Below are 24,585 nucleotides of genomic sequence, written 5' to 3'. Positions count from 1 at the left end.
TTACGGTCAACCCTGTTACGGTCAACCCTGTTACGGTCAACCCTGTTACGGTCAACCCTGTTACGGTCAACCCTGTTACTTTATTTGACACTTACTTGAGATGGGAAAATGAGTTTTTGGAAATTGGTTCTATGACAACCATATGAACCCGGTACACAGGTCAAGTCAGGCAGACATCCACATTTAAAATCCACTCTAGATGTACCATGTGACACGTAACATGGTAGCCTGAGTTCCAGTCTGTTTGTGCTCTCATGCCAACTCCTTGTCAATGTTTGGCTCGACAACGAGCAATGGAGTTGGTAAGAATAGCACAAACAGATCTGGGACCAGGCTAGTAAAACAGCACAGCAGGTGGACCAAACGTTTTCATTTGAATGTGTAGCCTATATAGACAGCCGATTTAGAATCGCTACACAGTTGCTCGTTACACGTATGGTGGTCTCACCTTGAGGAAGTCATAGAGGTGTTTGAGCACGCCGATGCGCACCTCGTCCAGGTCCTTAAGGAAGCCGTTGAAGATGGGCACCAGGTCGGCCGCCGTCAGCTGGTCCCCCAAGATCAGGGCCAGATCGTGGATGGAGAACGCCAGCGTCCGGCGCACTTTCCACTGTAGGGGTAATGAGTACAGCCAGGGGGTTAGCTTGGCTCGTCACAAAACAAGACGTTTCCATGTTAGAGAGAATTAGGAGGAGTATTAGGAGGAACAGGGCTCCGGGCAGCCGAGCGGAAATGGAGGAAAACTCGCCTCCCTGCGGACCTGGCATCCTTTCACTCCCTCCTCTCTACATTTTCCTCTTCTGTCTCTGCTGCTAAAGCCACTTTCTACCACTCTAAATTCCAAGCATCTGCCTCTAACCCTAGGAAGCTCTTTGCCACCTTCTCCTCCCTCCTGAATCCTCCTCCCCCTCCCCCCTCTCTGCGGATGACTTCGTTAACCATTTTGAAAAGAAGGTCGACGACATCCGATCCTCGTTTGCTAAGTCAAACGACACCGCTGGTTCTGCTCACACTGCCCTACCCTGTGCTTTGACCTCTTTCTCCCCTCTCTCTCCAGATGAAATCTCGCGTGTTGTGACGGCCGGCCGCCCAACAACCTGCCCGCTTGACCCTATCCTCTCCTCTCTTCTCCAGACCATTTCCGGAGACTTTCTCCCTTACCTCACCTCGCTCATCAACTCATCCTTGACCGCTGTCTACGTCCCTTCCGTCTTCAAGAGAGCGAGAGTTGCACCCCTTCTGAAAAAACCTACACTCGATCCCTCCGATGTCAACAACTACAGACCAGTATCCCTTCTTTCTTTTCTCTCCAAAACTCTTGAACGTGCCGTCCTTGGCCAGCTCTCCTGCTATCTCTCTCAGAATGACCTTCTTGATCCAAATCAGTCAGGTTTCAAGACTAGTCATTCAAATGAGACTGCTCTTCTCTGTGTCACGGAGGCGCTCGGCACTACTAAAGCTAACTCTCTCCTCTGCTCTCATCCTTCTAGACCTATCGGCTGCCTTTGATACTGTGAACCATCAGATCCTCCTCTCCACCCTCTCCGAGTTGGGCATCTCTGGCGCGGCCCACGCTTGGATTGCATCCTACCTGACAGGACGCTCCTACCAGGTGGCGTGGCGAGAATCTGTCTCCGCACCACGTGCTCTCACCACTGGTGTCCCCCAGGGCTCTGTTCTAGGCCCTCTCCTATTCTCGCTATACACCAAGTCACTTGGCTCTGTCATATCCTCACATGGTCTCTCCTATAATTGCTATGCAGACGACACACAATTAATCTTCTCCTTTCCGATAACCAGGTGGCGAATCGCATCTCTGCATGTCTGGCAGACATATCAGTGTGGATGACGGATCACCACCTCAAGCTGAACCTCGGCAAGACAGAGCTGCTCTTCCTCCCGGGGAAGGACTGCCCGTTCCATGATCTCGCCATCACGGTTGACAACTCCATTGTGTCCTCCTCCCAGAGTGCTAAGAACCTTGGCGTGATCCTGGACAACACCCTGTCGTTCTCAACTAACATCAAGGCGGTGACCCGTTCCTGTAGGTTCATGCTCTACAACATTCACAGAGTACGACCCTGCCTCACACAGGAAGCGGCGCAGGTCCTAATCCAGGCACTTGTCATCTCGTCTGGATTACTGCAACTCGCTGTTGGCTGGGCTCCCTGCCTGTGCCATTAAACCCCTACAACTCATCCAGAACGCCGCAGCCCGTCTGGTGTTCAACCTTCCCAAGTTCTCTCACGTCACTCCGCTCCTCCGCTCTCTCCACTGGCTTCCAGTTGAAGCTCGCATCCACTACAAGACCATGGTGCTTGCCTACGGAGCTGTGAGGGGAACGGCACCTCCGTACCTTCAGGCTCTGATCAGGCCCTACACCCAAACAAGGGCACTGCGTTCATCCACCTCTGGCCTGCTCGCCTCCCTACCTCTGAGGAAGTACAGTTCCCGCTCAGCCCAGTCAAAACTGTTCACTGCTCTGGCACCCCAATGGTGGAACAAACTCCCTCACGACGCCAGGTCAGCGGAGTCAATCACCATCTTCCGGAGACACCTGAAACCCCACCTCTTTAAGGAATACCTAGGATAGGATAAAGTAATCCTTCTAACCCCCCCCCCCTTAAAAGATTTAGATGCACTATTGTAAAGTGGTTGTTCCACTGGATATCATAAGGTGAATGCACCAATTTGTAAGTCGCTCTGGATAAGAGCGTCTGCTAAATGACTTAAATGTAAATGTAAATGTGAGTATAGTCAACATGACCTGTCAGGTCAGAGGTGGTAATTGAGAGTATAGCCACTGCTATTTCAGCACACTCTCTCCTCTCGACCGCTGTCCCATCTAATTCGCCCAGAAATAAGCAAAGTCAAAATGACAAGGTGTATTGCTTTTGGTTGCAAACTAACAGGTCAATATTAAGTCATGAGACCAAGCAGTCACTGGACTGTCCATTAGCATAGCAACGTGCATAGGATTTAAAACACAAATGTTTTCTGACGTATCAATCTCCAGTGATGAGATGATGTCAATACAATAGTGTGTTGTTCACTTTTCGTTCCAAACCAAGCTCTTATCAAGACCCTGAGTTTCCTCTGTCGTGTTCTTGGGCACGCAAAGGAAAACTTTTGAATCCAAAAGCACCCACCTGTACGTCGGTGGCGAGGGTCTCGTACGTGTCCTTTAGGCAGTGCCAGTTTTGTCGGCCCAAGGTGAGGGCCACGCCTGGTAGGCTGAACGCACAGTGCTTGGCAATCTCAGTGTCCACCGTCTGGGCCTGCGCCGGGTCCGTCATGGAAAGATACTGGTCCAGCAGCTGCTGGGGAATCACATTCTGGAGGAAGGAGTGGGGTGCAAGAGTGGTTCAAACTTGTTACTATCATAAACATGGCAGCAGCCCTCAGTAGAAGGGACAAAAGGGTCTGAGTTCCCCGACACGAACGAAAGCCCGATTCACATTCAACAGCTGAGACGAGAATGGACTGCTTTAAGTGTTCGTGATCAGAATGGTGTAGTTTTAGAACGTCTCATGTCGGATGCTGGAGTTTCCAAAATTCCACATGTTAAATCTTAGCTAAAGACAAGATGTGTCCGTTTAGCCAATAAGATAACAGTGCGCTGACGTTCCGTGTTTAGCCAGCCAAGCTTACAGCCAGCTTTCCATTTCTGTGGGGATAGCTGCAGTTAGCTAGCCTGGCTTGCTAATATTTCGTTGTCAAGTCACAAAGTGAGCTGGTGAGCCAGCCAGTGGCTGCATGTATTTCATGAAACTTGTTTGCTAAATACCTTGCTACAAGTAGCTAGCAACTTTGTAGCAAAGTTTCAGCACTGTACTCAACCTTTTGTATTTCAATTCCCCAGTCAGCTGTTTTACAACATAGAATTAGAATTGTATCTAGTTTTGTCTTTCCTTTTGTTGGATGCTGGATCTGTACCAGGCTTAACCCCCGTACTGGACTGAAACGCAATATCAATGGAGATTTGCATTTTAGACCAGGACTAGGCTGAATCTGGTTCTGGAACACTGGCCCTAGATCTTGTCAAATCGCAATTCCTTGGACATTGGATCATTTTACTCTTCTCAGACAAAACAACTTAAAGGTAGATGTACCCCAGACCTGACTGGATCATAAATGTCCCTTTATGTGTACAGTAAGGTTTATTAGAAATTCAGAAATACAGTGTTTGACAGAACTGACTAACTGACCTGGAACTTGGCCTTCTCCTCACACACCTGGTTGAAAGCAGAGTCCTCTTTCCCCTCCAGGCTCTCCATCAGCTCCGACTCCTGACCAACAACAGGAGTAGATACAAAGAAAAACATACCAGTCAGCTAGCACAGACAAACATACCAGTCAGCTAGCACAGACAAACATACCAGTCAGCTAGCACAGACAAACATACCAGTCAGCTAGGACAGACAAATATACCAGTCAGCTAGGACAGACAAACATACCAGTCAGCTAGCACAGACACACATACCAGTCAGCTAGCACAGACACACATACCAGTCAGCTAGCACAGACAAACATACCAGTCAGCTAGCACAGACAAACATACCAGTCAGTTAGCACAGACACACATACCAGTCAGTTAGCACAGACACACATACCAGTCAGCTAGCACAGACACACATACCAGTCAGCTAGCACAGACACACATACCAGTCAGCTAGCACAGACAAACATACCAGTCAGCTAGCACAGACAAACATACCAGTCAGCTAGCACAGACACACATACCAGTCAGCTAGCACAGACACACATACCAGTCAACTAGCACAGACACACATACCAGTCAACTAGCACAGACACACATACCAGTCAACTAGCACAGACAAACATACCAGTCAGCTAGCACAGACAAACATACCAGTCAGCTAGCACAGACAAACATACCAGTCAGCTAGCACAGACAAACATGAGGGAACTTCTGGACCGTATTTCTCTCCATCAAGAGCAGCCCCATTGTCAAAGTTCCATATAGTCTTTTTATTTAATTTATTTAACCTTTATTTAACCAGGTAGGCCAGTTGAGAACAAGTTCTCATTTACAACTGTGACCTGGCCAAGATAAAGCAAAGTAGTGCGACAAAAACAATAACACAGAGTTACACATGGGATAAACAAACGTACAGTCAATAACACAATAGAAAATCTGTATACAGTGTTTGCAAATGAAGTAAGGAGGTAAAACAATAAATAGGCCAATACTGGAGAAGTAATTACAATTCAGCAATTAACACTGGAGTGATAGATGAGGATGAGGATGTGCAAGTAGAAATACTGGTGTGCAAAAGAGAAGAAAAACGAATATGGGGATGATGTAGGTAGTTGGTTGGATGGGCTATTTACAGATAGCCTATCTGTACACAGCCTGTCTACAGCTGCAGCGATCGGTAAGCTGCTCTGACAGCCGATGCTTGAAGTCAGTGAGGGAGATAAGTCTCCAACCTCAGTGAGTTTTGCAGTCATTGGCAGCAGAGAACTGTAAGGAAAGGCGGCCAAAGAAGGTGTTGGATTTGGGGATGACGAGTGAAATATACCTGCTGGAGCACGTGCTACAGGTGGGTGTTGCTATGGTGACCAGTGAGCTGAGATAAGGCGGAGCTTTACCTAGCAAAGACTTATAGATGACCTGGAGCCAGTGGGTTTGGCAACTAATATGTAGTGAGGACCAGCTAACGAGAGCATACAGGTCGCAATGGTGGGTAGTTTTTGGGGCTTTGGTGACAAAATGGATGGCACTGTGATAGACTGCATCCAATTTGCGAAGTAGAGTGTCGAAGGCTATTTTGTAAATGACATCGCCGAAGTCAAGGATCGGCAGGATAGTCAGTTTTACGAGGGTATGTTTGGCAGCATGACTGAAGGAGGATTTGTTGCGAAATAGGAAGCTGATTCTAGATTTACTTTTGGATTGGAGATGCTTAATGTGAGTCTGGAAGGAGAGTTTACAGTCTAACCAGACACCTAGGTATTTATAGTTGTCCACATATTCTAAGTCAGAACCATCCAGAGTAGTGATGCTAGTCGGGCGGGCGGGTGCGGGCAGCTATCGGTTGAAAAGCATGCATTTAGTTTTACTAGCATTTAAGAGCAATTGGAGGCCACGGAAGGAGTGCTGTATGAAATTGAAGCTCGTCTGGAGGTTTGTTAACACAGTGTCCAAAGAAGGGGCAGATGTATAGAGAATCACCCGCAGCAAGAGCGACATCATTGATATATACAGAGAAAAGAGTCGGCCCGAGAATTTAACCCTGTGGCACCCCCATAGAGACTGCCAGAAGTCCGGACAACAGGCCCTCGGATTTGACACACTGAACTCTATCTGAGAAGTAGTTGGTGAACCAGGCGAGGCAGTCATTTGAGAAACCAAGGCTGTTGAGTTTGCCGATAAGAATACGGTGATTGGGGCCTCCCGGGTGGAGCAGTGGTCTAGGGCACTGCATCGCAGTGCTAACTGCGCCACCAGAGTCTCTGGGTTCGCGCCCAGGCTCTGTCGCAGCCGGCCGCGACCGGGAGGTCCGTGGGGCGACGCACAATTGGCATAGCGTCGTCCGGGGTAGGGAGGGTTTGGCCGGTAGGGATATCCTTGTCTCATCGCGCTCCAGCGACTCCTGTGGCGGGCCGGGCGCAGTGCGCGCCAACCAATGGGGCCAGGTACACGGTGTTTCCTCCGACACATTGGTGCGGCTGGCTTCCGGGTTGGAGGCGCGCTGTGTTAAGAAGCAGTACGGCTGGTTGGGTTGTGCTTCGGAGGACACATGGCTTTCGACCTTCGTCTCTCCCGAGCCCGTACGGGAGTTGTAGCGATGAGACAAGGTAGTAATTACTAGCGATTGGATACCACGAAAATTGGGGAGAAAATGGGATAAAAAAAAAAAAGAATAAAAAAAATAAAATAAAAAAAAGAATACGGTGATTGACAGAGTCAAAAGCCTTGGCCAGGTTGATGAAGACGGCTGCACAGTACTGTTTTTTAAAATCGATGGTAGTTATGATATCGTTTAGGACCTTGAGTGTGGCTGAGGTGCACCCGTGACCAGCTCGGAAACCGGATTGCATAGCGGAGAAGGTACGGTGGGATTCGAGATGGTCGATGATCTGTTTGTTCACTTGTCAAAGTTCAATATAGTCTCTTTAACAGTGTTAAAGTTCTACATAGTCTCTCAGTGTCAAAAAGCAATTCATCAAAGTCATTTTGACTTACCACACTGCTGTGGTCCGAGTCATCCCGTACTAGGACAGGCGAGTTGTGGGGTGACTCATGAGGCTCTGGCTCCTTCTCAGTGTCAGCTTCTGCCTCTTTCTGTTCCTCTGTGGGTGCTGGGTCCTTGGCCTGCTGGGTTGGTGGCTCAGGTGTCTGTGTCTCCTCTGTGATCACTCTGTTCTGGGAGGACTTCTCATCTGGTTCTCCATCCTCACGTGTCTGGCTCTCTGACACACCCTCCTCCTCAGACTGGCTCTCCAGCTGGGCAGCCTTTAGGGCGGCCGAGAGCACCTGTACTTGGGCTGGTAGACGCATGCGGAAAGACACACACATAGTTGTAAATGTGACATAAAAAGGTACCGGAGCTCCAAGTCTAGGACCAAAAGGCTCCTCAACAGCTTCTACCCCAAACCCATAAGACTGCTGAACAATTAATAAAATCGCCACCAATTAATAAAAATGGTGTACACTGCTGCTACTCTCTGTTTATTATCTCTGCATAGATGATATCTAGCGCATTGTGTCACCATAAAACACAACTTGTCCAAAATTATTGAACCAATTTCTTTACTTAATTAACAACATTTGACGAGACATGTTTCCCTCAATCCTCACCTTGTACATCAGGGTCGTCCATGTGGGGCTGGAGGCAGTCCAATACCTTCTGGATCTGAGAGCAGGTGGCTGGCTCCAGACTGGACATCTTCCTGTCCTCTACCACCACCTTATTTTCTCCCTCTGTCCGAGTCCGAGGACCCTGGCCCTTCAGCATCTCCAGCTCCTGGCTGATATCCGCTAATGGAGGCCTCCAGTAGAGGAAAGAGTTAAAATTCTGGTCTGTTTGTTCCGTCTTCTTGTTTTTATTATTTGTGGGAGGAAGGTTGTTGTTGTTGCACGCCTGGCCTTCCTGTTGGTTTTGGGGAGGAGTGTGTGTGGAGTCGCTGTCGCTGTCCCCCCTGGACATGGATTCTAGGGATGGGGTGGAGCGGCCATCTTGGTTAATGGGTGTGTGTGAGCGTCTCACTGTGGGGCCATTGGAGGACTCTATGCAAAGGGTGGAATTGCTGCAACAGAGAGCCAACAAATATCAGAGCCCCTTTATCTCCCTCCAACTATATGAACATAATTTATTCCAAATACATTTAAAATAAATCACAACACAACTTTAATTCAAACCCATTTAACACTAGTCATTTTGACTGCTCATGAATTGTATTAATTTAGTACATTTTTCTCTCTCATGCCATCCTCTGTCCTCGACTTTTCCAAAAGAACTCTATATAACACACTATCGTTGTTAGAATCTTAAGTATCTCTGATAAGTATCTTATCAGGTACTGGAGTTACAACCAGTTGAATGAGGTAATGTCATTCATTGAATGGTTTTCCTCCATTGTTCCTTCTCCTCCCAACAGTAGGGCCTGCTCCGCTCCTCCCAACAATAGGGCCTGCTCCGCTCCTCCCAACAATAGGGCCTGCTCCGCTCCTCCCAACAATAGGGCCTGCTCCGCTCCTCCCAACAATAGGGCCTGCTCCGCTCCTCCCAACAATAGGGCCTGCTCCGCTCCTCCCAACAATAGGGCCTGCTCCGCTCCTCCCAACAATAGGGCCTGCTCCGCTCCTCCCAACAATAGGGCCTGCTCCGCTCCTCCCAACAATAGGGCCTGCTCCGCTCCTCCCAACAATAGGGCCTGCTCCGCTCCTCCCAACAATAGGGCCTGCTCCGCTCCTCCCAACAATAGGGCCTGCTCCGCTCCTCCCAACAATAGGGCCTGCTCCGCTCCTCCCAACAATAGGGCCTGCTCCGCTCCTCCCAACAATAGGGCCTGCTCCGCTCCTCCCAACAATAGGGCCTGCTCCGCTCCTCCCAACAATAGGGCCTGCTCCGCTCCTCCCAACAATAGGGCCTGCTCCGCTCCTCCCAACAATAGGGCCTGCTCCGCTCCTCCCAACAATAGGGCCTGCTCCGCTCCTCCCAACAATAGGGCCTGCTCCGCTCCTCCCAACAATAGGGCCTGCTCCGCTCCTCCCAACAATAGGGCCTGCTCCGCTCCTCCCAACAATAGGGCCTGCTCCGCTCCTCCCAACAATAGGGCCTGCTCCGCTCCTCCCAACAATAGGGCCTGCTCCGCTCCTCCCAACAATAGGGCCTGCTCCGCTCCTCCCAACAATAGGGCCTGCTCCGCTCCTCCCAACAGTAGGGCCTGCTCCGCTCCTCCCAACAGTAGGGCCTGCTCCGCTCCTCCCAACAGTAGGGCCTGCTCCGCTCCTCCCAACAGTAGGGCCTGCTCCGCTCCTCCCAACAGTAGGGCCTGCTCCGCTCCTCCCAACAGTAGGGCCTGCTCCGCTCCTCCCAACAGTAGGGCCTGCTCCGCTCCTCCCAACAGTAGGGCCTGCTCCGCTCCTCCCAACAGTAGGGCCTGCTCCGCTCCTCCCAACAGTAGGGCCTGCTCCGCTCCTCCCAACAGTAGGGCCTGCTCCGCTCCTCCCAACAGTAGGGCCTGCTCCGCTCCTCCCAACAGTAGGGCCTGCTCCGCTCCTCCCAACAGTAGGGCCTGCTCCACTACTTCTTCCAACAGTTGAAAGTGCCGTGCCCAGCTGATAATCACCCCGATAATGAAACTGAACCAAACTACTTTCACAAATATAGCAACAGATGAAATAAATAAAGTGAAGTATGTTGGGGAGAAAGTGGGAGAATGGGTGAGTTGATGAGCGGTTTAGCAGTCTACTCTGGCCTATATGGAATAGGCCACATAGCGAGAGCGTGCGTAAATGTACATGCTGAACTGCTGTCAATATCTGGGAAGATATCCACATGAGGCAGCAGGTGAGAGAGTGTGGGAGAATGTAGTGATGAGCCTTATGGAACCTTATGCTGCCAAGGGGACAAATGTCACCATGGACAATTTCTTCACTTCACGGTCATTGGCAAATAAGTTGGCTTGTAAAGAAAACAAGTCTGGCCGGCACCATGAACAAAGTGAAACAGGAGCTCTCTCCCTCTGCACAAAATTCACCACCTACACAGCCATGGTGGACTACAACAGTGCTGAAGAATGTAGAGAAGATGGGAACATAAAGAGAACCGATTATTACGAACTACAATCAAACAAAGGTGTGCCAAAGTGTGTCAACTGTTAGGACAAGGAATAACAGCTAAATTAAATCCAACTGATAACATCGCTTGAAGACGCACACAAGATGATATTAATTGACTGATGTCATATCGACACTTACATTCATTATAATGAACAAAAATCACAACACACAAAACTCTAAATTCAAAAGTCAAAACAAGAAAAGACTATTGGTTAATTTGACTAGTATGGTACATTTCAAATAGTGTTTGAGGACCCAGAGTGGTGCGGTGACAATGTGTGTGTTTTGCTGTTGGTTTGTGTCCTAACCTGTCAGAGGGACACGTGGGGACCTCCAGCAGTGTGCCGTCCTCTTTGAAGTAGAGGCCCGTGCTGGAGGGGTTGGCAAAGGTGGAGATGAAGCGTCCCAAAGACTGGAAGGCAGCCTGGCGCACCTGGAGGGTCAGGAGAACATGTCGACCACATCATTAAATACAACAACGTAGTAAAACACATAATAATATATGCATCTCTATGATGTTCACCGTCAATCTATCATCACTGTTATTATTGTAATTCGTGGTCATTCATGTGAAAAACATCTCATACAAATACCACCAGAATAGAATGGTGTTTATACTGTGTGTGTGTGCACGCGCACGTCTGGCGAAGTCTCTTACCCAGCGAGACTGGTCACTGATGAGGCTACTGAAAAGGGGGGACAGTTTAGTGCGTCGCACCTCGGGGGAGGTGGAGTTGGAGACGATCATGAAGCAGTCGGCGCACGCCTTCCGGATGCCCCACAGGCTATCAGAGCACAGGTCAAAGAACTTGGACATCTGGGCAGCGACAGAAGACAATCATTACAAGGGATGTATTCATTAGCGGAGATCGTTGCAAACTGTAACAAAACATTTTCCAATGAAAAACGAGAATTTCTTATTAGACAAAGGTAGGTTGCACTTAAGGAAATCACAAATATCATGGATATATGGAGGCTTAAATATCCTGACCTAGTGAGATATACATAGTGGAGGCTCTATTAGGCTAGTCACCTTGACTACTTTCTTATGTCATTCTCGCTGGCACCAAAAGTTTGAAAAGTGTTGATAGGGGACAGAATGCAGTCGGACCATAAAATAATTGGCATATACATTACTCATACATAATGTCCACGTGGGCGAGGATATTGGAAACTTGTGACAGAGTGTGCAAAGGTGTCATCAAGGAAAAGGGTGGCTACTTAGAAGAATCTCAAATGTTAAATATATTTAGATTTGTTTAACAACTTTTTGGTTACTACATGATTCCATGTGTGTTATGTCATAGTTTTGATGTCTTCACTATTATTCTACAATGTAGAAATTAGTAAAAAATAAATAAAAATGAGTAGGCGTGTCCAAACTTTTGACTGGTACTGTGCTTCTACACCTGCATTGCTTGCTGTTTGGGGTTTTAGGCTGGGTTTCTGTACAGCACTTTGTGACATCAGCTGATGTAAGAAGGGCTTTATAAATACATTTGATTGATACTGTATAGCCCTGTATCTTTGACAGTGTGAGGATGAAATAAACCAACATCCTAGTGACTCACCAGTAGTTTCTCTGTGGCATCCCGGCCCACAATTGAACAGAACTCTCCGAAATTGGCTGCACACACCTGAAGGAAAACAGTGTCAAAAACAGTGTTTGTTCATGCAGCCTTTGCTCACGCCTACGACTGGAGAAAAGAAATAAAGAAAAAAAAACCATACCTTTTATCCCAAAAAGTATTTGCCCATGTCAGCCTTATAGACTTAATAAGGCTGACCAATACTATTGGTTCTGAATAATAAGGGGCAACATTGGGACACACCGAGGCGCCTTACAGTCATTACAAGCTCAGGAAAATCTAAAAAATAAATACCCCTTCCCCAACTGGCACTAAGTTCCCAACGGGATTACAATTCTAAGCAGATAGTTTAGGCCGTCATACTGAATCACAAAACACACTCCTTCAGCAACTGCATTCATTCAGTTTGTGAACATTTCGGAAGATTCAAGATGGGAAACACAATCCTTGAGCGACTACCATAAACAGTGTGTAATGTTAATTGTCAAAACAGTGCTCTAGTTGGATCCGGAGAACTGTGTGTTTGAGTTTACCTTGCGGACTTGGAAGAGCCTGGCGTCGCTGCACAGCTCACAGAAACGCTGCAACAGCTGCTCCACTGTCTCTTTGCTCAGCATGGTTACCAGCTTACACATGATCTACAGAGCAGGGAGAGAGGATCACAATCAATGGAATTCTAATGGAATTCACAGGGGCTCCAGAGTACAGATTTGGGATCAGCTTCCCCTCCCCCAATCTTAAAAAATGTTTGCGGGGGAAAATTCTAAACTGACCCAAGATCTGCATCTAAGGGCACCTTTACACCTCCACGTGGATCAGAGCACAAAGGAAGCACAGTGCTTCATTCTCAAACAGCACTATTGGACTTGGTGGAGGATTCAGCTGGTCAATCCACACAGACTTATCATTCCACAGCTAATCGTATTAGAGAAAGCATCGTCAAGGTTACAAAAATAAACCCCCTTTATTAACACAGTACTGGTAGTGACCTTGGATTTATGCTGACTTGTCTACCCACTGCAAATTCCTCTGAAGCTGCATCTCATATTGACTTCAATATTGTGGCTAGGGTCCACTAACAACCATCATCCTTCCCATCCAGGGATCAGTCTGAGCCGATATCATCTTTGTCTGACGTGTTTTTGGTATAACGCCTCAGAACCACTACTCTTGCATCTATGTCCTGTATGTCTTTATGTTCTATACAGTGCTTTCGGAAAGTATTCAGACCCCTTAACTTTTTCCCCACATTTTGTTACGTTACAGTCTTATTCTAAAAATGATTGTATTGTTTTTCCCCCCTTATAAATCGACATGCAATAGCCCATAATGACAAAGCAAAACCTGTTGGGGTTTTCCCCCGCATTTCTTGCATATTTATTCAAAATAAAAACGCATAAATAACACATTTACATAAGTATTCAGATCATTTACGGGGTACTTTGTTGAAGCACCGTTCGGAGTGATTACAGCCTCGAGTCTTCTGGGGTATGACGCTACAAGCTTGGCATACCTGTATGTGAGTTTCTCCCATTCTTCTCTGCAGATCCTCTCAAGCTCTGTCATGTTGGATGGGGAGCGTCGTTGCACCACTATTTTCAGGTCTCACCAGAGATGTTCGATCGGGTTCAAATCAGAGATCTCTCAAAGACATTCAGAGACTTGTCACGAAGCCACTTCTGCATTGTCTTGGCTGTGTGCTTAGGGTCGTTGTCCTGTTGGAAAGTGAACCTTCGCCCCAGTCTGAGGTCCTGAGCACTCTGAAACAGGTTTTTAAATCAAGGATCTCTCTGTACTTTGCTCCGTTCATCTTTCCCTCGAACCTGACTAGTCTCCCAGTCCCTGCTGCTGAAAAACATCCCCACACCATGATGCTGCCACCACCATGTTTCACTGTAGGGATGGTGCCAGGTTTCCTCCAGACATGCCGCTTGGCATTCACGCCAAAGAGTTCAATCTTGGTTTCATTAGACCAGAGAATCTTGTTTAGGTGCCTTTTGGCAAACTCCAAGCGTGCTGTCATGTGCCTTTTACTGAAGAGTGGCTTCGGTCTGGCCACTACCATAAAGGTCTGATTGGTGGAGTGCTGCAGAGATGGTTGTCCTGGAAGTTTCTCCAATCTCCACAGAGGAACTCTGGAGCTCTGTCAGAGTTACCATCGGGTTCTTGGTCACCTCCCTGATCAAGGCCCTTCTCCCGCGATTGCTCAGTTTGGCCGGGTGGCCAGCTCTAGGAAGAGTCTTGGCGGTTCCAAACTTCTTCCATTTAAGAATGATGGAGGCCATTTTGTTCTCGGGGACCTTCAATGCTGCAGGTATTTTTTGGTACCCTTCCTCAGATCTGTGCCTCGACACAATCCTGTCTTGGAGCGCTACGTACAATTCCTTCGACCTCATAGCTTGGTTTTTGATCTGACATGCACTGTCACCTGTTGGACCTTATATAGTCAGGTGTGTGCCTTTCCAAATCATGTTCAATCAATTGAATTTACCACAGGGTGGACTCCAATTAAGTTGTAGAAACATCTCAGGGATGGTTAATGGAAGCAGGATGCACCTGAGCTCAATAGAGTTAAAAAAAAGAATATTTAATACATTTGCAAAAATGTATAAAAATCTGTTTTCGCTTTGTCATTATGGTGTATAGATTGATGAGGATTTATTTTATTTTAACCATTATAGAATAAGGCTGAAACGTAACTAAATGTGAGCTTGAATCATCAACAAACCCAAAGTCATATTACCGCGACGGCCTCTATCTTGTAGTCGTCGTCGCTGCTGGGCTCGGTGAGGTCCAGTAGAACAGGACACACTTTGGTCTCCATGTCGCCTTTGCAGATGAGGCCCTGCTCTAACAGCACCAGCAGGGCCGCCTGACTGGTCTTCCTCACCTGGGGAAAAAAATACCATCTGTCAGTACTGACCGCTTTACTTCAAAATATACTTTACAATATATCGTGTTTACTTAGCCTGGAAATGCATACTGATTGTGCGCTGCACGTGTTCTGTTCAGTTCACTTTGGTCGCCTTTTTTTATAGAATTTGTTTAATGTATTACGAGCTTGTTGAATTTGCAATAACAAATTAACATTTACAATTCATAGGCACAAAACACAGGCAAGGGGTGTCAATAATCACAATTGCTTAAGATAATGTCACGGTTTTGTTGTGGTCTGTTGGGAGTTCCATGTGTTCCTACCTGGTTATTGGGGTCTGTGAGATAATGAACCACGATGGGCACCAGATATCTGGAGAAGGCTGCTGGGAAGTTGGGCTGGCTCTCGTGTAGGAACATTGCGATGTTGGGCACCTGCTCCATCAGCTCAGCGCGCACTGTGGGCTCTGAGGACACACACAAAGAGGACACAGACACACACATAGGGAGATGGTCACAAACATGCATACAAAAAAAAAGTTCTAACAAAACATTTGTATTTGTGGTTAATTGCATGTAAAAGTTAGTCAATTAATTTATACAATTTTACTCCAGTAGATCGCTAACCTTCCATGTCCAATTCAAGTGACAGCAATTAAAATGGAATTGACCCCAACCTCACAAACAATTGACAGTATTGTCAAATAATATGAGACAGATAAAAACAACATCTACCTCCATCTTCAGACATTCGGGCAACTGTCTCCATGACACTGATAAAGTCATTTTCATTGTCACTGAACTCTCGAAGCACATCAAGCAACCCGCGTGCCACGATCTGCCTAGAAAGCAACACAAGTCCCAAATTAGTGCCTGTGCCAACATCTAGCCCAAGTAGCACAGCACAGCGCTACCGGCCCGTAGCTGACGAGAAAATTACACACATGCACTTGGAAATCACCCCAATGAGGACTTGAACTCAACAAGCAGAGCATGAACTGGGGGCATTGGAGGTGTTTGGAGAGGTGATGTGCACGCTGACGTCTTTAAAACCACTGAGGGCATCAGGAAGGCTTTTATCTTTGATAGGGCAGAAAGCAAGAAGAGACCAAATCAGAAACACTTAGGTCAAACCATGCCCGTCATAACAAGCGTGGCACCTCGTGAGTTCATGTCTTGAAGCACAGGGTAAAAAGACCTGGTAGTATGGAATGCCCAGCCCATTCACTGATGCCCGACATTTGTTATATTCCAGCCATGCCATGGTGAATGTTTGGTGAATTCACAAGAACCAGAACTTTTAAATCCACAATGTGTACTGTGGTACTACATTGCAAAAACAAATGGCAGTCATCATGACCATCACATTATGTCTAAACTTTTGCTATTGCTTCCCTGTGAAGTGTTTGCAAGTGCATCATCATTTTCGTTCCTACCTGTTGAAGACATTTTCGCTGAAAGCATATTTCTCTAGTCTCCCCAGGGGGGTGAGATTGTCCTGCCCTGCATCCAGAAAAGCTGTGATCCGAATCCCGTCGCACTCTGATCCGTCATCATCAAACCCAACTATCCGGGAAGGGGAAAAAAAATCACAACTTCACAAACATGTTTGGTTCACGCTGAAGTGACTGAGTGTGGAGACGAGGTACGGTGCAGTCGGAAAGTGACTTTTTCCACTTTGTTACGTTACAGCCTTGTTCTAAAATTGATTAAATAAAATGTTTTTCTCATCAATCTACACACAATACCCCATTATGACAAAGCAAAAACAGGTTTTTAGAATTTTTTGCAAATGTATGAAATCTTATTTGCATAAGTATTCAGACCCTTTGCTGTGAGACTTGAAATTGATCTCAGGTGCATCCTGTTTTCATTGATCATCCTTGAGATGATCTGGGGGTGAAGATTCACCTTTCAACAGGTCAACGACCCTAAGCACACAGCCAAGACAACGCAGGGGTGGCTTCGGGACAAGTCTCTGAATGTCTTTTGAGTGGCCCAACCAGAACCCGGACTTGAACCCGATCAAAGATCTCTGGAGACCTGAAAATATCTGTGCAGCAACGCTCCCCATCCAACTTGACAGAGCATGAGAGGATCTGCAGTGAAAAAATGAGAGAAACTACCAAATACAGGTGTGCCAAGCTTGTAGCATCATAACCAAGAAGAATCTCAGCTGTAATCGCTGTCAAAGGTGCTTTAACAAAATATTGAGTAAAGGGTCTGAATACTTATGTAAATGTGATATTTCCAGGTAATTTTTTTTATACATTTGCAAAAATTTCTAAAAACCTGTTTTTGCTTCATTATTATGGTATTGTGTGTAGATTGATGACATACATTTAAAAAAAAAATCTATTTTAGAATAAGGCTGTAATGTAACAACATGTGGAAAAAGTCAAGGGGTCTGAATACTTTCCAAATGCACTGCAAGTAAGCACTTTCACCTGGACAAGGAACCACTGCTGTCAGATTAGGCTCAGTGTTAGAATTATAATGTTGATATAAGTGCGCTTTGGGTTGACCCTGGCGCAAGTAGTAAGACACCACATTTCACCTCAATATACATAGTTAGCAAAGTGAAAAAGTGACAGCTATTGCACTGCCTGTTTCAGTTACAAAATGAGTAGCCTATGAAAAGAGGGATAGATGGATATTGGTAATAATAGCTTGCCTGAACCCAGAGGGAGGGATCTGACACAAAGTTAGGGGGTAGCCTAGCGTTAAAGAGCATTGGGCAAGTAACCGAAAGGTCGCTGGTTCGAATCCCGAGCCGACTAAGTGAAGAAAACAATGTTGATGTGCCCTTGAGCAAGGCACTTAACCGTAACTGCTCCTGTAAGTGGCTGTGGATAACAGCATCTGCTAAATGACTAAAATGTCAATGTAAAATGTAACAGCCTTACATTTCTTGTGGACAAAGACGGTCAACCAGAAACTACAGGCTTCCCTCACCACACTTTAGAAGATGTCAGTAAAATCCTGCATTGTATGTGCCTCAGTAAATCTTTCTACATGAACTTCACAAGAATTCAACATGGCATTTGAAACATATTGGTGAGGGGGGAAATACTCACAGTCATCCAAATCATCATGGCCATCTTCAAAATATAAAGACAGACCTGCAAAATGGAATAGCGATGAGGACAGATTTTACAAACATGAAATCATTAATACCTTCAGTCAAATGCTACCTGGGGATTAGCAAATACATCAACTATGTTACATAAGAGAGAAAAGGGGCAAGCTAGCAAAAAAATTGCAGTCATTCAATCTTGTCTGTAACAGTTGATATAATGGGACAAATCGGAGTACAAAGCATTTCTGATCCCTGGATTGAGGTATGTTTTCCAAGCCATATTGTGCACCAGCTCTGCAGTGTCTTAATCCTTAAGAGTCTAAGACGGAATAAATACAAAAATAAAAACAAAAACAGATTTAAACAACAACCGTTGGTAAGTCATTTGTGATGTCATACTGAGTATGTTTTGAGATGATGGCCATACCAAGGATCATTTTGCTATTTGATTTAGAATTGTAGGATCCCTTAAGGCATGAAAAAATATATACACACCTATTCATTCAAGGGTTTCTTTGTTTGTAACATTTTCTACATTGTAGAATAATAGTGAAGACATCACAATTCTGAAATATGTTTTTCAACAGGACAAAGACCCAACACACCTCCAGGCTGTGTAAGGGCTGCATGACCAAGAAGGAGAGTGATGGAGATGACATCAGATGACCGTGCCTCCACAATCACCCGCCCTCAAACCAATTGAGATGGTTTGGGATGAGTTGGAACACAGAGTGAAGGAAAAACAGCCAACAAGTGCTCAGCATGTGTGAGAATTCCTTCAAGACTGTCGGGAAAGCATTCCAGGTGAAGCTGGTTGAGAGATTGCCAAGAATGTGCAAAGCTGTCATCAAGGCAAAGGGTGGTTACTTGGAAGAATCTAAAATATAAAGTATATTTGTTTAACAATTTTTGTTACTACATGATTCCATACGTGTTATTTCATAGTTTTGACGTCTTCACTATTATTTTACAATGTAGAAAATAGTTCAAATAAAAACTCTGGAATGAGCAGGTGTGTCCAAACTTGACTGGTACCGTATATATACACATTGGCTTCGGAAAGTATTCAGACCCCTTTACTTTTCCCACATTGTTACATTACAGACTTATTCTAAAATGTATTAAATAAATACTAATTCTCAGCAATCTACAAGCAATACCCCAAAGTGACAAAGCGAAAACAAGTATTACAATTTTTTTATTCTAAATTAAATACTTAATTTACAGAAGTATTCAGCCCCTTTGCTCTAAGACTCATAATTGAGCTAAGGTGCATCCTGTTTCCATTGATAATCCTTGAAATGTTTCTACAACTTGGAGTCCACCTGTGGTAAATTTAATTGATTGGACTTGATCTGAAAAGGCACATACCTGTCTATATAAGGTCCCACAGTTGAAAGTGCATGTTAGAGCAAAATCCAAGGCATGAGGTCGAAGGAATTGTCCATAGAGCCCCGAGAGGATTGTGTCGAGGCACAGATCTGGGGAAGGGTACCAAAACATTTCTGGAGCATTGAAGGTCCCCAAGAACACTGTGGCCTCCATCATTCTTAAATGGAAGAAGTTTGGAACCACCAAGACTCTTCCTAGAACTGGTTGCCTGGCCAAACTGAGCAATCAGGGGAGAAGGGCTTTGGTCAGGTAGGTGACCAAGAATCCGATGGTCACTCTGACAGAGCTGCAGAGTTCCTCTGTGGAGATTGGAAAACCTTCCAGAAGGACAACCATCTCTGCAGCCCTCCACCAATCAGGCCTTTGTGGTAGAGTGGCCAGACGGATGCCACTACTCAGTAAAAGGCACATGACAGCCCGCTTGGAGTTTGCCAAAAGGCACCTAAAGGACTCTCAGCTCATGAGAAACAAGATTCTCTGGTCTAATGAAACCAAGATTGAACTCTTTAGCCAGAATGCCAAGCTTCACATCTGGAGGAAACCTGGCACCATCCCTACGGTGAAGCATGATGGTGGCAGCATCATACTGTGGGGATGTTTTTCAGTGGCAGGGACTGGGAGACTAGTCAGGATCGAGGGAAAGATGAACGGATTAAAGTACAGAGAGATCCTTGATGAAAACCTGCTCCAGAGTGCTCAGGACCTCAGAATGGGGCGAAGGTTTACCTTCCAAAAGGACAACGACCCTAAGCACACAGCCAAGACAATGCAGGAGTGGCTTTGGGACAAGTCTCTGACTGTCCTTGAGTGGCCCAGCCAGAGCCCGGACTTGAACCTGATCGAACATCTCTGAAGAGACCTGAAAATCTGTGCAGCGACACTCCCCATTCAACCTGACAGAGCTGGAAAGGATCTGCAGAGAAGAATGGGAGAAACAGGTGTGCCATGCATGTAGCATCATACCCAAATCACTCCCAAAGCTGCTTCAACAAAGTACTGAGTAAAGGGTCTGAATACTTATCTACGTGTCATGAATTTTTTTTATACATTTGCAAACATTTCTAAAAACCTGTTTTTGTTTTGTCATGGGTTATTGTGTGTAGATTAGTGAGGAAAAAATAAAAAGTAATCAATTTTAGAATAAGGCTGTAATGTAAGAAAATGGGAGGGGAAAAGTCAAGGGGTCTGAATACTTCCCGAATGCACCATACTTATATATATATAAAAAAAACTGGTACCCAGCTACATTCAGACTGGTCTTGTGAGTGTGCTGGAGCTAAACAACCAATATGTACACTACCTTCCAAATGTTTGGGGTCACTTAGAAATGTTGTTGTTTAAAAAAAAAAAAAACGAACATTTTTGTCCATTAAAATAACATCAAATTGATCGGAATTAGTGTAGACATTGTTAATGTTGTAAATGTCTATTGTAGCTGGAAACGGCAACAACAAAATTCATGGAATATCTACATAGGCCCATTATCAGCAACCATCACTCCTGTGTTCCAATGGCACATTGTGTTAGCTAATCCAAGTTTATCATTTTAAAAGGCTAATTTAATCATTAGAAAACAATTTTGCAATTATGTTAGCTAAAAACTGTTGTTCTGATTAAATAAGCAATAAAACTGGCCGCCTTTAGACTAGTTGAGTATCTGGAGCATCAGCATTTGTGGGTTCGATTACAGGCTCAAAATGTCCAGAAACAAAGACCTTTCATCTGGAACTCGTCAGTCTATTCTTGTTCTGGCCTGTGTGACGTAGGATGTCAAATCTGAAACCACTTGAACCCTACGTCACAGCCACTGAGATCCCTGCAATCCTTCCATCGTAACTCAGCGGGAGAGACTGGTTTCATCACTGTAGCACATTCAGAGCTCGATTTATAGCCGTGTGTGTAAAATAATTCAGATTATAAACAAGATTAAAGGTGGGTTCCTAATGAGTTCAGGAAGCCAAACTAGAGCTCTGTGAGATGTTCACAGTGATGGGGGCAGATGTTTTGAACAAGAGAGACCTTTAGAAAATATGCACATTTTCTCTAACACTAAACATACAAATATGTATTTTACAGTTATATGGTAAAATCTAATAGTTAGTAATTTTATAACTTGATAAACAATATTTAGAAAGCATATAAGTAATTTCAAGCCTTATTCATACAGTTTTGTTGAATTGGAAATACAAAAATATTTAATGGTTTCATAATTATCATATTTGTACAGTGTACTTGAGCTTGTATCCTCAAGTGACTACACCTCAGCAATGTATAACTATTTTTACCAGAAATGGCCCTCATGAAAAATAATTACATTTGAGATTACACAGATGAACTGCTTTTAATACTACGTCACATTTGTTTTGAGCCAACTTCGCTGTCGGACAGAGCGGTGCACTTGGATCACAGCTGGGAGGCAGACAGATTCCAAATCATATATATGCAAGGGCGTGATTAATCGGACCCCCTCAATACACACAGGAATGCTGTCTGACCTTAGTGTAACAGTTTAACTCTAAACCACAGGTGTCAAACTCATTCCATGGGGGGCCGAGTGTCTGCGGGTTTTCGCTCCTCCCTTATACTTGATTGATGAATTAACATCACTAATTAGTTAGGAACTCCCCACACCTGGTTGTCTAGGGCTTTATTGAAAGGAAAAACCAAAAACCTGCAGACACTAGGCCCTCCGTGGAATGAGTTTGACACCCCTGCTCTAAACTGTTACATTGGTGCCGTGACCCGGATCACTGGTTGCTGCGGAAAAGGAGGAGGTTGAAAGGGGGGTGAATGTAACCGATGTGAAATGGCTAGCTAGGTAGTGGTGGTGCGCGCTAGCAGCCTTTCAGTCGGTGACGTCACTTGCTCTGAGACCTTGAAGTAGTGGTTCCCCTTGCTCTGCAAGGGCCGCGGCCTTTGTGGAGCGATGGGTAACGATGCTTTGTTTTACTTGTTACCACTGGATTAGGCTAAATGCCACACTAGCCAGCAGATCCGAACCGCTTGCTTACAGCTGTACTAGTGTAACCGATGTGAAATGGCTAGCTAGTTAGTGGTGGTGCGCGCTAGCAGCCTTTCAGTCGGTAAAGTCACTTGCTCTGAGACCTTGAAGCATCATTACCCATCGCTCCACAAAGGCCGCGGCCCTTGCAGAGCAAGGGGAACCACTACTTCAAGGTCTCAGAGCAGGTGACGTCACCGACTGAAAGGCTCCACCGCTAACTAGCTAGCCATTTCACATCGGTTACACTAGTACAGCTGTAAGCAAGCGGTTCGGATCTGCTGGCTAGTGGGGCATTTAGCCTAATCCAGTGGTAACAAGTAAAACAAAGAGTGCAGTGGCCAGCCAATGTTAATAAAACACAGAACTAGGAAATGTTCCTCCAACTCAAAAACAAATCTTTCCCATAACAATTTAGTGTATGCTGTTTCAGCCAATGAAAATAACGAACTAACATGAGCTACGTACCTCATTTTCGCTAGTACTGGAAAGTTATATACGGTTGCCAAATCACAAGGTAGTTTGCTTGCTGCATGTCATTGTTTTGAGCTGGATTTGGAATGCCAAGATATCGGTGTAGAGGCTAGCAAGCTAGCTAACAAGATACAGTAGTTTAGGCATGAAAGCAAGTCGACCTGACATATTTAACTAACATTACATTTTAAATTGACCTAACACACAATACATTATAGCTACCAACCCATACCTAGAAACACGTGCAGTGTTGTCAACAAGCAGATATAAATACTAGAACTTGCTAGCTAAGATATCCCTTTCGCTTGAAAACACAGCTTGCTGCCCATGTAACGTTAGCTAGCTATCCTTATTGCTTGAAAACACACAATACATCTAGAAATTGTGTGTCAATGTAGGCGACTTTACACAAGACACACTAAACGGTATTTGGACAAACACGGTTTCGTTAAAGTTTCGAATAAACGTTATTATCATTGCTAGCCACATACCTGCCATCTTGATTATATGCTCGGTGATCTATTGTTTGGGCTGTCACCATAGAGAATGATAGAGGCCTCTAGTGGCCAGAAGGTCATCGTAGCATGGGCAGTGCCAGTGAGGGCTTCCACCATTTTAACAAAGACAGTACAGATGCAGTCCAAACAACATTTTTTATCCCCTCGGCCCTCACACTAGCCACTTTGATTGCCATCTTAATTGGAGGTCCAATTCACTAACGTTGCCCCCTCAATCTCATTTTAGCTCAAGGGAGCGAGTGAAGAACTTTGATCACTTTGGGGTTGATATGACCCACAATTCAATGCAAATTGTAGTCACGAGTCATACTCCGGAGGCCGCACAGTGTCAAATTGAATCAACACGGCTGCATTTTCGGCATGTCAGACCAAATTATGATACTAGTTTGCTATTTTTTTTTTTAGATTACATAGATTTTTCCGTTGGAAAATTGGCTTAGTCTGGTAGTGAGAAGCCTATAAACCGTAGCTAGCTTCATAAACATATTTTGGGGAATTCTGAAATGTATTGGAATAAATTACCGAACTATAAAACTAGCTAGCCAGCTATGGGTAATTGTAGCTAGCTACCTGACAGGAGTGCTAGCTAGCTAGGTACATTAATAGCTTTACGTTGGTTGTTTTTAAGCTCAATTTCAAGATTTCCACCAAGGATGTTGCCTCTCCGATCATCACTCTCCCTCGCTTGGGCAAGTGACATTTAAGGTAGTTTATTTATTTATTATTTATTTAACCTTCATTTAACTAGGAAAGTCAGTTAAGAACAAATTCTTATTTACAATGACTGCCTACCGGGGAACAGTGGGTTAACTGCCTTGTTCAGGGGCAGAACAACATTTATTTTTACCTTGTCAGCTCTGGGATTTGATTGAGCAACCTTTCAATTACTGGCCCAACGCTCTAACCACTAGGGTACCTGCCGCCCCGGATGTGATGATGTAAAATGTTATTTAGGTTGAGGGTTTAGGGCCGAGGACTGTCTACTTTGAATTTGGACTGCAGAATTTGAAGATAGGCTAAAACTACTTATCCAATAGAAATCCCCAATCACACTTGTAGGCAATGTCATGGTAATATTGGCTTGCTAACAGTGCGCATGTGCAGGCTGTCAAATCAAAGTCACTCCTTCGATAGAAAGCACTTTCACAAGGTTGGAGTAATAAGCCGTTCAACTACTTATTAAGACATTGGCCAAATCTAGGTTTTGCCATTAGCCTGGTCTGTTTGGCAAGCGTTTCTGGAAATCTCGCGATGTTGCGCCTTAGGGTTTAAGAAACTCCAAAGCTGGCCTAGCCATAACAGATACAAAGACGAGTCACCTATCTATCTCTATGGCTTTACAA

General features: G+C 45.2%; 1 protein-coding gene across 2 annotated transcripts in view; it reads right to left on the bottom strand.

The window, feature by feature from the left end:
• Positions 1-23,373, bottom strand: part of LOC129815727 (serine/threonine-protein phosphatase 4 regulatory subunit 1-like) — a 31,464-nt gene extending 8,091 nt beyond the window's left edge. The window contains exons 1-15 of one of the 2 annotated variants that reach the window (XM_055869795.1): positions 23,216-23,373; positions 17,856-17,900; positions 16,215-16,344; positions 15,514-15,620; positions 15,103-15,245; positions 14,648-14,794; positions 12,438-12,542; positions 11,887-11,952; positions 10,974-11,132; positions 10,624-10,748; positions 7,829-8,277; positions 7,214-7,515; positions 4,236-4,289; positions 3,150-3,335; positions 449-610 (exon numbers count right to left, since the gene is read on the bottom strand). In XM_055869795.1, coding sequence (XP_055725770.1) covers positions 449-610; positions 3,150-3,335; positions 4,236-4,289; positions 7,214-7,515; positions 7,829-8,277; positions 10,624-10,748; positions 10,974-11,132; positions 11,887-11,952; positions 12,438-12,542; positions 14,648-14,794; positions 15,103-15,245; positions 15,514-15,620; positions 16,215-16,344; positions 17,856-17,900; positions 23,216-23,222 — 2,187 coding nt within the window. In that variant the 5' untranslated portion in view covers positions 23,223-23,373. Of the gene's footprint in view, positions 1-448; positions 611-3,149; positions 3,336-4,208; positions 4,290-7,213; positions 7,516-7,828; positions 8,278-10,623; positions 10,749-10,973; positions 11,133-11,886; positions 11,953-12,437; positions 12,543-14,647; positions 14,795-15,102; positions 15,246-15,513; positions 15,621-16,214; positions 16,345-17,855; positions 17,901-23,215 lie in introns of both variants that reach the window. The other variant, XM_055869794.1, reaches the window with a different exon arrangement.
• Positions 23,374-24,585: the final 1,212 nt, after the last annotated feature.

Source organism: Salvelinus fontinalis, chromosome 18 (assembly GCF_029448725.1).
Source record: "Salvelinus fontinalis isolate EN_2023a chromosome 18, ASM2944872v1, whole genome shotgun sequence".
Taxonomy (NCBI): Eukaryota; Metazoa; Chordata; class Actinopteri; order Salmoniformes; family Salmonidae; genus Salvelinus; species Salvelinus fontinalis.
Note: the sequence above shows the minus strand (reverse complement) of the source record. Positions and strands in the feature narration are given on the sequence as shown.